The following is an 18,680-nucleotide window of genomic DNA, read 5'->3' on the forward strand; positions in this document are numbered from 1 at the left end:
AAATGTTATGAATTTTCAAAATAGTCTAGATAATGTTGATTGGTCTTCTGTTTATCAAACTGAAGATCCAAATTTATCATTAGCTAATTTTATGCAAATAATCAATACGAATTTAGATATTCATATTCCAATACGTAAGATTAGAAAAAAGGATAAAAAAGTACCGAGACTTCCATGGATTACAAAATCAATTTTAAGATCGTTTAATATCAAAAAATAATCTTTTTACAGGTATAAGCATAACCCTACTGAGCAAAATAGATTGAAATATGTTAATTATAAGAATATTCTTACAAATGTTCTTCGAATACAAAAAAAGGAAATAATATATATACAAATCAACTTGATTTATTCAAGCATGATATGAGAAATACATGGAAAGTTATTAAAGATGTAATGAATATATCTGAAAATATTTTTAAAGTTTCAAAAATAAGATGGGGTAACGTTATCAGTGAGAAGTCAATTGATATAGCTAAAACTTTTAACGAGTATTTCTCTTCAGTTGGTAAAAATTTAACGCGGAATGTTGACGCATAAAACATTCAATGGCTTCTTAGGTGCGTCTAACCCCAATTCAATATTTTTTGTATCAACTCATAGAGAAGAAGTTTTCAAAATTGTGTGTGATCTTCAAGATAAGAAAAGTCCTGGTTTTGATGGTATCAATAACCGTTTGCTGAAAAATACTATTGTTCATGTCGTTGATCCCCTTGTCCACATTTTTAATTTATCTATCTCGATTGGTGTTGTACCCGACAATATGAAAATAGCTAAGGTTGTCCCAGTGTTTAAAAAGGGGGATAAAAGTGATGTTAATAATTACAGGCCCATTTCTTTATCATCAAGTGTGTCAAAGGTTTTAGAAAGAATTATATATGTTAGAACATCTAGATTTTACCAAGCAAATCATATATTTACTGATTCACAATTTGGTTGTCGTGAAAACCATAGCACATCACATGCTCTACTTTCGTTTCTAGAAAAAGCGACACAAGCATTAGATAGGTTTTGTCATATGGTAGGTATCTTCCCGGACTTCTCCAAGGCCTTCGACACTATCAATCATGAAATACTACTCAGCAAATTATATCATTATGGAATTCTTGGGAAGGCCTTGGGGTGGTTCAGGAGCTACCTATCTAACAGAAAACAATTTGTGACTATCAACAATATAAACTCTCAGATGCAAGATATAAATTGTGGTGTTCCACCAGGTAGTTTATTAGGCCCATTGCTCTTTATGATTTATATTAATGATTTTCACAGATCTTCGAAATTATTATCGTTTATACTTTTTGCAGATGATTCCATTTTTTTTTCGCCCACCCTGATCCTCATACTCTTCTTCATACCCTGAATTTAGAATTGATAGAAGTTTCAAATTGGATCAAGGCTAACAAACTTTCCCTTAATATTGCTAAATCTAAGTTTATGATTTTCAGTAATTCAAGAGAAACATTGCCTGGGGACATATTTATCGATAATATTCCTCTTGAACAAGTCAAGAGTATAAAATTTCTTGGAATTTGTGTTGACAATAAACTTATATGGAGAGATCATGTCAATGTTCTCTGTAAAACAATTTCACGAAATATAGGTATAATAAATAGACTGAAATATTTTTTACCAACTTCTACATTAACTATGCTTTACTCCAGTTTTATTTTACCGTATTTGAATTATGGGATTTTAGTGTGGGGCAACACGCATCAATTCCTTTTGGAAAAAATTGTATCATTGCAAAAAAAGTCGTTATTAAAGTGTAATCTCTAATTTAAATCCTTGTGCTCATACTGATAATTTGTTTTGTGATAATAAATTATTAAAGATAAATGATTTATATTTATTTCAGTTGGGTCAACTTATGTTCAAATATAATAATAAGAGTTTACCACAAATATTTGATCAAATTTTTCGACGCAATGATGCTGTACACAATTATCCTACTCGACGTTCCAGTGAATATCACTTACCATTACTACGTACAATTCTCGACCAAAATACATTCGTTTTCACTGGCCCGAGGTTCTGGAACAGCCTTGATAAAAAGATGCTCTAAAAGATGCTCTGACTTTTCCTTCCTTTCAATCAAAACTGAGAAAAATTCATTCTGTCATCCTCACGTAAGCAAAAAAACAGATAAAAAATGTTTGGGTTTTTTTTTTAGGTTATTTTCATTAAAAAATAGCAAATAAACTAATAATGAGTATTTTTTTTAAATAATCTAAGAGTTTGTGTTTTAAGCTAAATTTGCATAGAATTTCAAGTTCTTTCTCATGCCTTGGTGACCTTTCCAGATAACTGAATGTAGACATTGTCTTGTTTTGTTTCCCTCCCTTTCTTTGTCATGCCTATCTTTAGTTTAATTTTCTGTCTGTTCCGTCCCTGCTTTTGTTCTTGTCCTTGTCATAGTCTTTTTTTTTTTTGCTTTCTGATTATTTCGCCTGACATCAGGATATCAAAATTCTATTCATGGAGACCTTGACGGATCTTGAGATGCCCTCACCTTCTAGAGTAATCCACAAATTTTACAAGCTATGCCTTTTTCGTGAATTCCTCTTTTCCATGTAAAGTCATGAATTAAGATTGTATTGCTTATTTGTTTATTTATCCAAACCAGACTTGATATCATTATGATACCTGTATTCATGTTTTGTTGAAAATTACGAGATTGAAAGTTCCTTTTGATGTTATGTACTCATGTAAGCGTTATGTATATTACTTTGTATTACTTTATAATTATGGAAATAAAATCATTTGAATTGAATTGAATTGAGAAGAAACAAGCCTCTCTCAATTGTACCCATGCTCTTTGTCGCCGAAAAATTCTGCGCTGTAATTGCTTTGACAAAAGACAATTGTTTAAGCGTGCATCATTCCTAAAATACAATATTCCTAGCCAGCAGCAATTCGCTGTTCCTGTTGTGGAGCCGGGAAATGTACAAAGCTCGAAATTTCATTAGCGCGAAATGTGCAAATGTTCAATTTTGCCGGGAAAATGTGTAAACTGTTCACGTCACCCCTATAGTATGGATATACTATAGAAGAGAAACTCGCTATCAAAACTGCGCATGAACCATTACCATCTCTATTTACAGTTAGATCTGTCTTGAAGACCAGCTGTTTATAGCGGCCATCTGTCTATAAACTGCCACTTTTTTCGTTTCCCTTGGGTGGCCGCTATAGACTGGTTTGACTGTACAGTAAAACCCACCTTCGCGGCCACCTGTATGTAGCGGCCACCGTATACAACCACTAAAAACAGTTCCCTCCGAAAGAAAAAGCATGTTAATGAACCTGTCTATAGCGACCACCTGTCTATAGTGGCCACCTGCCGTATACAACCACTAAACACAAATTCCTCCGAGAGAAAAAGCATGATAAAAAACCTGTCTTATAAGCTGCCACCTGTTTATTACGGCCACTTGTTTCGTCTCCCATGGGATGGCCGCTGTAGACAGGTTTGCCTGTACATGTATTTGAAAACCCCCTACAGATTTTCATATAGCTTAAAAGGCCTCATTCTCAAAGATAAAACCATCTCAATTTACGTTTTTCTACGTTTCCAGCATCTGAAATCCCGCACCCCAAGACTTTCCAATACAGCTATGTACCGTTTTCCCATTTTATAGGATCAGCTGCCAATTAACTTGCGCACAGATATTGTGCTTGTGAACTTCTTGAACTGGCAGCAAAGACTGACGAATGTCTGTCCGTTTGATTAGACTAAATATACTTGCTCCATTTATGTACATATGTATTTTACATTATTCTTGTCAATCAAGTCATGGTATCATTTATACAGCTTATTCAATACATAAAGCAAGTTATTCATGTTACTTTTTACTATTTTTTTTTTTGCTGTTCTGTTTTGCTAATTGTTCCCATATATACTATGTAGTTATTAATTTGAAATGCTGCAAGGGACTATGGCTTATATGGAAACTCTAAGCCTACATTGTGTATGCATTTATATGTTGGGAAAGAGGGCGGAGGATGGGCAGAATGTTTAAATTTCCGGCTCCTTCTTGGAAACCCTTAAACAGACTTGTAGCAAACTTGACAGATAGCATCTCTCAGATAATAATATTATAGAATGAGAAACAAAATGAGATCATATTATGATCTCATTTTGTTCAGTGGGGGTCATGCCAAACAGGGGGGACAGGGGGTCAAATGCGCCAAACTGAATTGTAGAGAAAAAAAAACTTCTGTAGAGCCACAAGACAGATGCTAGAGCTGATATCAATAATTGCTTAAAGTAGGTACATGTGCACATTGCTTATGACGGATCTGGGGGTGCCCTCTTTGTGGTGCGGTAAGGGGGGGGGGGGGGGAGGGAGATTGACAAATCGGAGCCGAAACATGATTATTGTCAAAGTACACGACATAATATGGTCAAGAGGTTGATAGTGATTGTGTGCTCAAATAATAAAATGTAATCGAAATAATGCAAATGATTGCCATTATTAAGGATTAACTACCATAACATCGGAATAATGTACACAATAGAGTAATCACATGATATGATCATTCGCTTTTGTGACCATTTTCACATATGCTGTACTAATGTTTGAAGACTGCTTTACAACGTGTTCGTCCTGCAGCGATTAATGGTTCGCGAAGTAATAAAACTGTTCGATGATTATCCGTGTGTGTTTTGGTATAGACCCTACAGTATGTTTGTCGGCTTGTTGCTACGTTTGCACTGGTTTGTCGTATGTGTGTGAGTGTGTGTGTGTGTGTGCGTGCGTGTGCGTGTGTTTAGTGCTGTTTGTAATGACGAATTTGTGTATTAGGGCCGATACTGTTTATGTATGTAACTATGATACCGTGTGCATGTAGGACATCGCATATGCCAACTTCAAGTTCAATTTCAGGTTAATTTCCATTTCTCGACAAGAAAAAAAGAAATAAACCACAGTTTCTTTAGTGACAAAAAAGGGTAAAAAAGACGACTGAACAGAGTATTACAAACAATAAGTGAAACCTTACAGTGACAATACAATTCTTGTTTTGAGTACTGAAGTAATCAACGTGAAGTATCATACATTGCGCGAAAAAATGGATAGACCCACTGAAAAGACAATGCTATGGAAATTGGGTCCCTCTTATACCCCTTTCATAAACTCAATTATGCGGATAATATCCGCATCATTTGGTCGTAAAATCGGAGCGGGGGAAGAATTATCCGCTTTTTTTCGACCCTTCTATTATCCGCATAATAGCAGCATCGGGACCAGATTTGGAGTTTGTGAACGCAAATCCAAAGTTCTCCGGATAATTGCCGGGGTGCGGTCAAAACGTCACCTGTCTTTCCCGCAGGAGGGACGTGTGCAGTCACCATGACGATTATCCGCCTTTTTCAGGACGGGCGCTCGTAAAAATAATGCGGATAATTTTCAGAGTTTGTGAACGCATTTTTTATTGAAATGCCCGCATAATTCTTAGGCGGACAATTGGAGGATGAGTTTATGAAAGGGGTATAGAAAAGGGATCAATGAAAAAGTGGTTGAAAGAAGAGCCAGGTTGGTGCTATAAAGACATTGATGAATGTAGTTTTCAAAGTTTGATGGCAGATCCAATGATGCAAGGCACGGGGGGCATGTGAGTGTGTTGGGGGGGGGGGGGGGGGGGGGGGCACGGGGAGATGGGTCAAAACTAGGACAAGTCCGCCTTCATAATTAACATGTGAATTGAGTGAATGCAGCAATATTAATAGAAAACATCAGTGAGACTTTGAGTCACTGCTGGATGAGAAAACTACTTAAAGAAAATGTACAGAAAATTCAACAGATTTTCACTTTTCCTCGCATAATAAATGAACGCCTCTTTCAGAAGGCAGGGGGAATGATACCTCAGTGACAAGTCAAGGAAATGTGCACTTTTTTCAAATAAAAAGAAATTATGAAGTTCGCTTGTTGTTTTCCCTATATCGTTCTACGCATGTGACATCAAACACTATAGTAGTCTTCTCATCCAGCAGTGACTGCGGAGATATTTTAAAAATTCATAACTTTTGAACACATTGTCCGATTTTCCTCAAACTCTCACTGTTTTCTACTGATATTGCTGCATTCACTCAGTTCACATGTATATGAAGATGGACTTGTCCTTTAAGTTTTGACCCATCTCCCCGTGCCCCTCCATTCCCCACATGGCCCCCGTGCCCGGCATCCCAGGATCTGCCATTAAACTTAAAACTACTGTAATCAATGTATCTATAGTACCAACCTATTAGCTCTATCTTATTTTGTTATAGAATAGAAGAAGAATTTTGATAAAACCATAGTTCTAGGACTTTGAGGTCGCCCCCCCCCCTCCCGGGAAAGGAGGGTGGCTAATTCAAACAAATTGAGATCCCATTGCCATAATGGTGCTCCCTGCCAACTTTGGTGAAAATCTGTCAAGTATTTTATTAAGAAAATATAAATGGTGGATGTTCATGCGGAGTTTTGATATACAGTTTATCGAGCATCTTTATACACATATCGCTAAAGTAAACGATGTCCACATTTCCCGGCGACGTTTGCACATTTCCCGTTGATAAAATTTGCACATTTCCCGGCTAGACATTTGAACATTTCCCGGCATTTTCACATTTCGCGGCTCCACAGTCCCGTTGCCATATTTTCGGCATCAATTGTTTAGTGTGCAAAGAATATGGGACACGCGAAGAAAATTAGGGCAAATTGTACTTCTTTAACTGTAAAAATGCTACTAAACACGCAGAAACACGCATTAGCCAATCATTTAATTTGAAAGATTCAACATTCAGGTGCTATTCCTCGCGAAAAAGATTATGCACAAGTTTGCACAATATGGTTTATCTAACATCTTTATGAAATACAGTCCGGGGTGTTAAAAACAAGGATATTTGACGAAAAACTTAGAGTGTTGTTCCCTACAAGATTATCACCAAGGTCCATACAGGATTTCAACATTTCCTCTGAAATACAGTTTATAATTGTTAAAATCGAGAACATATTCTTTGGTCTCTATATCCAAACTCTATGGAAGAGCGGCTTTGAGACCGGAACATCAAAGCCAGGGAAATGCTAAGCATTAAATTGGCATGCTATAGAACCAACGTATAAATTTGCACAAATTGCGAAGAGATTCCACTCCTTCTCTAAAAACCTCCTTGTTTGTACATGTTGGATTTGAGATTCACTGACATAAGCATCTGTGATATATAGATTCTTCATGTGATCCGTATAAATGTTGTTTGGCAGCACATTCACCTGACAGCATCGGACAACCAAACAGCATTTGGCAATAATGTATTAATAGAAAAAGTTTGTTAAGACATTCACTGCAAACTGATGGACCATTCTTGACACCTGATCTAAGCAAGTTCATTCTTTGTTTAAACGTGATTGATGAATTCCGTAGATTGGTATGACGGGCAAGCTCATGCATTATGTCACACTGAAAACCAGCAAAGAGCTTTACCAACTAAGAAAAACAAAATGTCATTTGTACCGACGTGCTCATGACCTAACTACGAAGTGGCTCATTGTGTCTGAACTACCTTATCGTGTCTGGACTAGCTTATTGTCCATACATGTAGGTGGATGTCTGTGGATGTAGGTGGATGTAGGATGGGTGGTGCATATTCCATCACTGCATTTTTATGACAGGATAGGATCTGGAAGACCCCGATGAGGCGGTCGTTAAGGGCAACCTGTTATTTGTTTGTTATCTACGAGGGGTGGATGAAAAGTGTTGAGCCTAATATAAAAATGATCAAGATTTGAAGACCCAATTTGGCCTCTTAAATCTTTCATATATCTTAATTCTACCCATCAAACATCTATAGTCATAGCATGGTCTGACTTCAGAAGGAAGGTAGTATCAATGGACAATACTACTCTGACCTCCTGAAGCTCCTAAGGGGAAAATCAAGAAAAGAGGCGAAGAATGACTACAAAACGCGTCTTGTTTCGCCAGGACAAGGCTCAAGTGCATTCATCAGTGGTAGCGACGGCTTCTAAGTTGTTCCACATCCACCATATTCATCAGACCTAGTGCCGTCTTACTTCCACTTCCTCCCAAATCTTCAGACGGATTTGGCTGGACAATGCGGTTCCATGACATTTGCTCCTGCGACAATTGCTTCCTACATCTGCACGCTAAGTGAAACATAAAACCTACACACAAACACAGTCCCAACCTCAGTCCTAGTCCTCGCACACTAAACCTAATACCCTATCACAACCCTATTACTCTAACCACATGTCCTCGGAGAAAATAAGACCGGAGAAATTGTCGTACAAGCAAATATCGTGTCAGAATTTTGCACCACCTATGAGGAGGTCTTTGATGCCGTCGACTCCTACCTACTGAAAGACTGTTACCACTGCTTCATCAAGACACTCCGTCCCCACGGGAGGAAGCGTGTGGACTCACAGGGGGACATTGTTGCAAAATAGGGCAATAAAGTACTTATCATATCTCGGAGGCTTAAAACTTTTCAGTCGCCCCTCGTATGAACGGAAATGTGTCTCAGTTAGTCTTTTTATGTATGACAGAAGAGGACGGGTCTTCCATCATCTTAAAGAAAAATGTGAATTCGATCCATAGTCGGTGCCATTTTTGGGAACGAGTGTGTAATTATAATCACAGTGTCTTTAAAGGGAGAAGTCTTTCTGACTTACGATCATGTTTTCTTTCATGAATAGTTTCATTATTCATAACAGTATGTACATTAATTATGCCGTACATATATTTATTGTGCCTTTTTTAGATGGAAAAGATATATCACATTACTCCATTAATTTTATCCGTTCTATGCCGGTGACTCTGGGTGCTGTGTACAAGGTATGCTATGACGTTTTCTGTGCCAGTAGGCAGTTAGAGCACGCGAAGAGTCAATTGTTATGAAACTGCATGTATGATATCATGAATAGGGTGAAGCAAGCTCTGTTTTTTGTTAATGAAGACAATTATAACCAAGTTAAATTGGCTCAATTCATTCTAAGGTACACGAAGCCATGTTATGTTTCTGTTTGGCTGATCTGGAGGTGGACACATCCTTGACGATCATGACGAGGTCGTGAATGTGCTCGTTATCGGTAAGAAAAATTTGTGTACTTACACTAGTATTATTTTGTTTTGTTTTTTCCTCGAAGTTGAGTACACCTAACACACCACTGTTACCTTTTAGGGACAAACTTCTGTCGGCCGGTGGTGCATTAATTGGATTACATTGCCGGCATTCCTTTGTGACCAACACAGATATGGCTTCGGGGTTTTTTTACGTAATTTTGTATCGATTCATCCATTCCTACAATGGGCCGGATGCATAAAAAGTAGCAATTGCTTGTGCTAGCCTTTTGCTTGAATCCGTGTGCATAAAAACAAGCAATGACTTGCGTGCAAAAGCTTTTGCTAGCAAGCACAAGCAATTGCTTGCTGCCCACAGAGACCAACCATTTGCTTAAAAAACGTATGCTAGTTCTTGCTAGCAATTGCTTACGATTTTCCAAGCTCTGTATAACGAGCTTGAGCTTTTGCTTAACCGGGACGTTTTCTTTCAAGTATCAATTTCATATTTTATAAAAGAAAGACCAAAGTTTTTTTTTTTCTGATATGCCTCCTGCTATTGATTTTCCTGGTAAACTTTAATATATGATCAATCCAGTGCTTCTACCCAGCTTATCATTGTCATTTCTGAGATCACAATTTGGTTTAGTTTGTAATGTTTGTTTAGATATAACAGTTTTTTAATGTGTCAATATTTTGTTTTTAGTTACTTTCTCTTCATTCTATTTCTAACCTCTGTTCAATTGGAAACTCAGTTAGTCATGATACATGCATGTTCATCTATGCACAATTACACTGTATGAAATTTTGCCTTAAAAATGTCGAAAGTCTTACTGTCAGTACCCAAAAAGTGTAAAAAGTCTAATTCTCAATAACCCCCAATCACCTCAAAATGGATAATGCCAATGTAATGAGTAGTAATGATTTGTTAAATACTTACCTTGATGTTTCTGAATTTAATCTAAAGTATGGGGATGTATATTCAAACTAATTTTCCTTAGTTTATTTTAATTGCAGAAGTTTACCATGCAATTTTGAACGTTTGTCTCAGTAGTATTAGTCATAGATTTAAAGTTATAGGAGTAACAGAAACATGGTTGAATTCATCCTCATCAATAGATATGTATTCCCTTGATGGTTATATTTTTTTTTGTAATAATAGGAAAAATAAGAGAGGTGGTGGAACAGATGTGTATACACATGAGTCGTTGAAATGTTTTGTAAGAGATGATTTAACAGCTTTTTCTGAGTCATATGAAAGCATTTTTGTAGAAATCCCTAGTAATGTTCACTGTAAAAAAACTGTTATAGGTGTTATATACCGCCCACCATGTCAAAATATTGATGCTTTTATTACAGATTTTACAATTCTATTGGATAAGATCGACCTAAAATTATGCAATTGTTTTATTTTGGGTGATTTCAATGTCGATTTAACAAAACTGAATGTTAATTATAAGGTTAATTTATTTTTAGATTTGTTGTTAAGTTTTCATATACAACCAGTTATCAATAGTCCTACACGTATCACCCAAACATCTGCTTCTTTGTTAGATAATATCCTTACAAATGTAACTATCCCTATACAATCAGGCATTCTTGTAAATGACATCAGTGATCATTTACCGATTTTTGCCATTCTATCAGACCCTACTTATATCAAGAATGTATTGCCATGTAAAAATCAGAGACGTTTGATTAATGAATCTAATTTACGGATATTTTTTATGAAGATGATTAATATACGGTGGGAAAATGTTTTTGTTGAAGATGATGTAAATGATAATTACGGTATTTTTTGCAAATATTTCAAGAAAATTATGAAGAATGTTTTCCAAAGAAATTATTTTGTCCAAAGAATAGAAATAAAAAACCATGGTTAACAAAGGATTTATTAAAGCTTTGTCATAAAAAATCACAATTGTATAAGAAATATCTTTTGAATCCCACTTTGTATCGAAAGGAAATGTATAGAAAATGTCGGAATTATGTAACTATGAAGATACGACAAGCTAAAAGAGATTATTTTAATAGGAAATTTGACAAAGTAAAAGGTAATATGAAGAGTATTTGTGACCCTGCACCTCAAAACAAACAAAAAGTCGCCAGACATGAATTTTTAGTTAAGACCATATTCTGAAAGAGCAGACTTTAAGCTTTAAAATGATGTATAACTCAAATCAAATGGACTCTCCTAACCTATCTAAATATTGGAAAGAAAGCACAAACTCAGGAAAAGTGTGAACTGAGAAAAGAGGCTCTGAAGTACAGTATCTATTCAAGCGCTTAATCTTTAACAAACCGTGCTGGCTGTGTGATGAATGGGACAAAAAACAGGAAGTAAACCACCAGAGTAACAACAATGAAGGGATTGTCAGATTAAACTGAAATTAAGCATGCCTCATTTACACATTCTGTCCATAATATTAATGCCAACTTTCAAAGCAGTAGCACTATCCTTTCAAAAGTTATTAGAGTTGAAAGTGACGAGTGTGGACAAGGTTTGTCAGAAATGAAAAAGGGATTCTAAAGACACACTTAATCACACTATTCTACCAAAAATGTTCGAGATAAACTGCTAAAAAGCACACTTGCCTGCCCGTTTTATGATACCAAATTTTAGCATAACGTAAAAGAAGACCTGCTCTTTCAGAAAATATGAAAAAGTCAAGTTCGGCTAGGTTGACCCATTTCACTTATTTTCAGTCCTCACGCAAAATCAGTGTGAGCGACTTTATGTTCGTTTTGAGGTGCACAGTCACATTTGGAAATTGATTAATAATATTTTGTATAAAAGTCAGAAAAATACAGTTATTGAGTCTCTTCATCTCGGTAATGAAAAAGTTACCAATAGTCAATATATTGTGAACACATTCAATGAATATTTTGTTAATATTGGTTCAAAATTGCAAGATTTAAAAAATGATGTAAATGAGAATAAGTCTTTTCAAGATTATTTGAAAATGCCAAATAGTAATACTCTTTTTTTGAAGCCAATAACAAATGATGAAATAATAACTATAGTTAATAACATGAAGAACAACATCAGCTCTGGTATTGATGATATTGATATCAAGGTGGTAAAATGTGTTATTTCATTGATTTGTGTTCCGTTATGTATTATTTTTAATGAATGTTTGCGTACTGGTACTTTCCCTGAAGAAATGAAAATTGCACGAGTCACACCAATACATAAAAAAGGACAATTAACTGATGTGAATAATTATCGTCCAATATCAGTATTGCCTATATTTTCGAAAATATTAGAAAAATGTATTTATAAAAGGTTAATAGAATTTTTGAATAAACATAATATACTTATTAGTAATCAATATGGTTTTAGGCAGAAATATTCAACAGAAACGGCAATATTACAACTAATTAATAAGATAAATCAGGCTATAGATGATAAAGAATATGCTTTAACGGTATTTATTGATTTAACCAAAGCATTTGATGTTATAGACCATTTCATTTTGTTACAAAAATTATGTTATTATGGTGTTAGGGGCACTCCATTGAAATTATTTACAAGTTATCTCTCAAATCGTAAGCAATTAACAAATATCAATGATGTCCCATCTAATCTTAAAGAAATAAAATGTGGAGTACCACAAGGGTCTATTCTTGGGCCTCTTCTTTTTTTATTGTATATAAATGATTTGCCGTATTCAACATATGATGTAGATTACATATTATTTGCAGATGACACAAGTGTATTTTGTAAAGGCACAGACCCAAAGACATTATTTTATAATATGAATGTTCAACTTGATTGTATAAGAAATTGGTTGTCGGTAAACAAATTGATTTTGAATGTTGATAAGACCAATTATATATTATTTGGAACAAGAACTAAAATTGACAGTAATTTGAAATTGATGTATAGAGATGAGGAAATTAAACGAGTATATGATATAAAATTTTTGGGTGTTTTTATTGATGATAAATTGTCCTGGAATTCTCATGTGAATCATATATGTTCAACAATATCGAAAAGCATTGGTGTTCTGTACAAATTACAATTTCTTCCACTGAATATTTTAAAGATGCTGTATTATTCGTTTGTTTCAGTTCACATAAAATATTTTAGTATTGTTTGGGGTTTTACTACAAAGAAAAATATTGATCGTATTCATAAACTACAGAAACGCAATATTCGTTTGATAACCAACTCTTCATATTTAGCTCCCAGTAAGCCATTATTTCTTAAGATGAAAATTTTACCTGTTCAAGAATTTATTTCTTTGGAAAGTATGATTTTTATGTTTAAAGTTTCCAACAATGTTCTTTTTGAAGTATTTCACAACCATTTCACTTTGAATTGTTCTATACACAATTATAATACCAGGAATGCAAAAAATATTCACACACCATTAAACCGGATTTCAAAAACTCAATCCTCCATTTTTTACCATGGCCCTATTCTTTGGAATACTCTTCCTCCAACACTCAAGAGTAGCAAGACTTTACGTCAATTTAAAAGGCTTTATAAAAAACATATTTTTGATGAAATGTATCTGAAACTGTAAGTATAAGTATGCACTGTTTCCACCTCTGCCTCTTTTCTTCTCTTTTCATTGTATCTTTGACATTTGTTTTATCAAATGAGTTTGTATGATAATTGTTTAGTTGAAATGTATTGATAATTGTTTGTAGGGGATCATTTCGAACAAGCCTCTTGTGTGCTTTCTATGATCCCTCCATTCAAAATGTATAAATGTTCTAAGGCAATTGTATTTTGATATTTGTAGATGTTATGTTTTGATATGGAAATAAATGAATGAATGAATGAATGAAAAGTTGTGCAGGAGTGGCATAAATCTACAAGAAATGTCTCCTAAGATGTAAGAGAAACTTTTTCGTTTCAACAAGGGGAATGTCCAGGGGGTTAGCACGAAAAATGTGATGAGAAACAGGTAGGATGTCTGACATCTGTGGAGAGCAAGGAGGCCTCTCTCCATGTGCGACCTGGCATATCCGGGCTACTATAAGCAGCGATGGGAATCAGCCAGTACGTGTGCGTGTATAGATGTGTGTGTGTGCGTCTGTGTGTGTGCATTTATGAGTGTCATTTCATAGCTCTCCTGCTATGTCAGGAAATGTTTCTGCTCACATACGCCCTTTCAAATACATGCTGTCACACCCGCCTTTGTTCTTGTGTTCGCACAGGCGTGACGTCCCTTTTGTTGAAAACGCAAGCAATTGCTTGTGCAGGGCAAGCAAAAGGTATAAGCGCAAGCACAAGGTACTGTATGCATAAGGATTTAAGCAATTGCTTGAACTTCATCTTTTGCTTGAAAAGCTTGTGCTTGTGCTTGAAGCAATTGCTTCCTAATATGCATCCGGCCCATTGTCTCATGCTTCGAGAAATGTTGGATAAATTACATCACTTGAAAACAAGGCAAACGCCAAGAGATGTTTCGCCAGAATATCGCAAATTTGTAATTAGAGTGTTTTTCAGTGTAAGTTCATTGACCTTTTGAACTTTGACCTTGTTAGACTTTGAAAAAAAACAAAAAACAAAACAAAACAAAACAAAACCAACCAAACGGAACTAGAAATGTCGCTATAGCGACTAGTATACCTCCGCCATAATGCATGGTTCTCCCAATAAGTCTATAGTATGTCTTGACAATGTGTGATGACAGTTTCACATAACTGGCAAGAAATAAAAATGACATGTTGTGTCACAAATGTGTTGATTGTTCACTTTCCTTGAAGTAGGTTTGATTGGATCAATGGCTATATTGTTTAAGAGAGCGGGTATTTGGGGATTTGAGGATTTTTACTTGACCTTTGATCCTTTCATAAGTTTTTGCATTGAGTAATCTCCAAGGTATGGACAAAAAGGTTAATTTCAACATTAAAGTAGCAATAGTAAAATTTTAGTATTCTAACCTGGCCTTTGATCCTATTACCCTAATATCACCAGGCAGTACATGCATAGATATGTACTAAGTTTCATTTTTTTTTCACACAGAAACTTTATTTACTCAACATTCAGGTAAAAAATAAATGTTACATGTCATATAATACATAAAGACAAATATTACAGATTTGACAGGCAGCTACAAAACGTATACGATTCCAATTAATATTAGATTTAAAACCTTTAGTTTATCAGACATATATTCCTGTACTTTCTTCGTTTGCTTTAAAAATTGACAAAATTGACTAAAACGAAATGATTTCTTTTATTTCTTACAGAAAATATAAAGTATTTTGCATACAAATAAACACCGTTATAACACTTCGGTTTCCTGAAGAACCAAGTATAAAAGCACTTCTAGTAATTTGGGTTTGATTCTGTTACATAATTTCATTGTCACATGGGCGGACTTAAATGATAAGTCGATCACACTCGTGCCATTCACTTTTATGTACACATTATTATAACAATTTGTGAAGTATTTACAAAACCGAAATCAAGGGGTATGACCAACATAAAATGCAAGGCAAAATTCTGTGTGAGATTAATTAAATTGTAACACCACCTATGGTCCACAACTGTGTGAACGGGACCCTGGCTTGGTGCAGCTTCACCTGTGATTTCCACTTATCACTTATTTGAGCAATAAACCTTTGAGTAACATCGCATTCCCAAAACAAATGTGCAATTTTTGTTTCAGCGGAACTCGAACAAAGCCCACAGAGGTCTGTGTTAGACAGTCCAATTGCAAAAAGTAATTCATTAACACCAACATTTCTATGCAGAATTTTATATTGAAAATAACGAAGTCTTTGATTCCGGGTGGATATATAAGGAACATTGTGTATTTTAATCCAGTCTAAATTTTGGTTAAATATTTTTTCCCATTTCTTTTCCGATGTAGGTGGTTTAAATATCTTATCACATGATATTCGGTATATATACATCGACATATTTTGGTTCTTTTGAAAAAATCATATCATCGCATCTTCTTGCTGCGTGTTTACTTCATTATCATTTACTGATTTATTTTCAATATATTTTTCCACTCTAAGGGGATTGCATGAATAACTGAATGAAAAAATAACAAAAAACACCATATTTAGCCCGAAACTGTTCAAAACTTTAAAAAGATCATCACTCAATATTTGTTTAAGCTTTGATATATCCCTTTGAAGCACTGCTTTCTTAAAAACAATCTCAGTAATTAACTAAATCAAACTACCTTATTTTTCACTTGTTCTACAGATAAATTAGGAGAAAAGTATATTCACACCAAGTCTTACGAATTTCATGTATAAAACAGCTTTGAATCAAATTGATCTTCTTGTTCCGGCCATATTACAATACCAAATTGTATTACCCCTAATTATCTAAATGATGTTCAAAAAACATTTCCATTTTCCTCTGTTTTGATCAATTAATAATCTTTTCAGCCAGGTGATTTAAAGTCCAGAAACTACGTATAGAAAATGAAACATCTTTAAACCTCCCTGACAATAATCTCCAAATATTGTTTGTCGGTTAATTTTGTCTGGTTTATCATCCAAGATAAAAGAAAATACTATTTGTTCCATTTCCTTTATAAGCTTACTAAGTTTCATGACAATACCTTGCGCCACCTCCGAAATATGGAAGAAGTGAAATTTAGAATATTCACTTGACCTTTGACCTTTTGACCTAGACCTATTCTTGTGGTCGGCTACACGTCACTTCCGGTTGACTGGAGTGAAAACAAACAGCTTGCAAGCGCTAGCCTGCATAATGCGCATACTGCTGTGCATGTGCGACGCGTATAATTTATGTGCAACTCTAAGCAGACGACATGTGGGGGCATTGTGGCATAGTGGATAAGACTCCCGACTCCCGATCGGAGGACCCGAGTTCGAATCCCGCCCAGTGCTTACGTCCTTGAACAAGATGTTTTTACCCACTGTGTCCCTCTCGACCCAGGTGTATAAATGGGTACCTGGCAATGCTAGGGTAATAATAATAGCAGGGCCCTCTGGTAGAGCAGTGGCAACACTGAAGAGGCTATCCTGGGTAAATAAGACCTTATTATTATTATAATTATTATTTTCATTATTCCTTTTGTCATTTGTGCCACATGAGATACATGCATCATGTTTCGCCAGCAATATTCTAAAAATCTGGATCCTGTCGATCGGTCCCGGTATTTTGCCAAGTTGAAGGCAGCCGGACTGGACCTGTGCCCGTATGAAATCGCGGCAGGACTCTGGATCAACGACCCGACAAAATGGCCAGATGTGCAGTGAACCTCTTTGAGTAGGCCCTACCCCGATATCTACGCTTACTTAGTATCTCATAGAAACTCCTAGTAGGTCTATAGGCCTAACGTTAGTACTTTAGTACTTAGGGTAGGGCCTAATTTAGGGTAGGCCTATATAGGGCCTAATCCTGCCGCCCGCACAGCTACAGTAGTACAGCTTGCGCTAGCGCTATGCTCGCGGGGCCCCCGGCAGAAAACACGTACAGCGATACCACTCCAGGCTCACGCGACTATAGGACTATGATTTGTTTTCACTCCAACCGCTATCCATGACCCCGTGACACACAAAATACCAGGATGTCCGACCATGAGAATCGGCCAAAAACGTTTTCAGAAAATCTCTATTGGGTGATACATGTATACACTAAGTTTCAAGAAAACATCTCCAGGCATTGCAGATATTAGGGAAATAGTGACATTTTGAGGAGTTAACCTTGACATTTTGACCATTGACTTTTGACCCATGACCCCCAACCTCCCACGCGAATCACTTTAAGGCAGTACATGCATATGTACTAAATTCCATAAACATACCTTGGACCACTTCCGAGATATGATGAAAAGAGTTAAATTTTACCACTTTCACTTGACCTTTGACCTCATGGTCCAAAACTTTCTCTATAGAATCTTTACTGGGTAATACACGTTTACACAAAGTTTCAAGAAAATACCTTCAGGCCACCATAGATATGTGTGTGTGTGTGCGTGGGGGGGGGGGGGGGTTAGTGAAATTTTGAGTATTTGACCTTGACCTTTGACCTTGAGCATGTGCACCCACAAACTGATTGACACAATTTTGTCTACTCATGCATATACATGCCAATTTTCATTAGGATACTTCAAATGGATTTTAATTACGCTGTCCACAAAATTGATTACGGACGGAGGAAAGGACGGACGGACGGAAGGACGGACAAACAGAAAACATAATGCCTCCGGCGACACTTCGTGGCGGAGGCATAAGAATAAAAGCATGCGTATTCTGAATAATGGAGGAAATTTTTTGGTTCACTAGCAACCCGCATGGACTAAGCATACTCACATGCCCTTGTGCAGTGGCTTGAGTTTGGCAGCTATAGATTTGAAGTCCGGACGGGTTTCAGGGTCCTCGGCCCAGCATTCTTGCATCGTTGTTAGCAGACATTCCGCACAATCCTCTACCTCCATCACATTGGGCCGGAAGGGCACAGGTCCATTAGGGCACTTCACTTTCTCGTACAATTCTTAGATGACAGTATAAAAGCAATGGTAAGCTAGATATTTATTAAGGTCATATGATGAGCACTGCGTTCATTATTATTGTGTTGATAAAGATAATCATAGTACATACATGTACGATGCAAATCATCAGTCTAACGTAGAACCAAAGAAAAAAAAAGAGTTATTAGGTAGCAAACGTCGTATACA

The 18,680-nt window shown here is 36.0% G+C and overlaps 1 protein-coding gene across 1 annotated transcript in view; it reads right to left on the reverse strand.

Moving 5' to 3' along the window:
• Positions 1–18,680, reverse strand: part of LOC139742777 (speract receptor-like) — a 482,274-nt gene that overhangs the window by 75,426 nt on the left and 388,168 nt on the right. Inside the window, exon 17 of the mRNA XM_071653295.1 lies at positions 18,316–18,496. Coding sequence (XP_071509396.1) covers positions 18,316–18,496 — 181 coding nt within the window. The remainder of the gene's footprint in view (positions 1–18,315; positions 18,497–18,680) is intronic.

This window comes from Diadema antillarum, unplaced genomic scaffold, assembly GCF_040938485.1.
Source record: "Diadema antillarum isolate AM-2024a unplaced genomic scaffold, OU_Dant_1.0 seq00001020_RagTag, whole genome shotgun sequence".
Taxonomy (NCBI): domain Eukaryota; kingdom Metazoa; phylum Echinodermata; class Echinoidea; order Diadematoida; family Diadematidae; genus Diadema; species Diadema antillarum.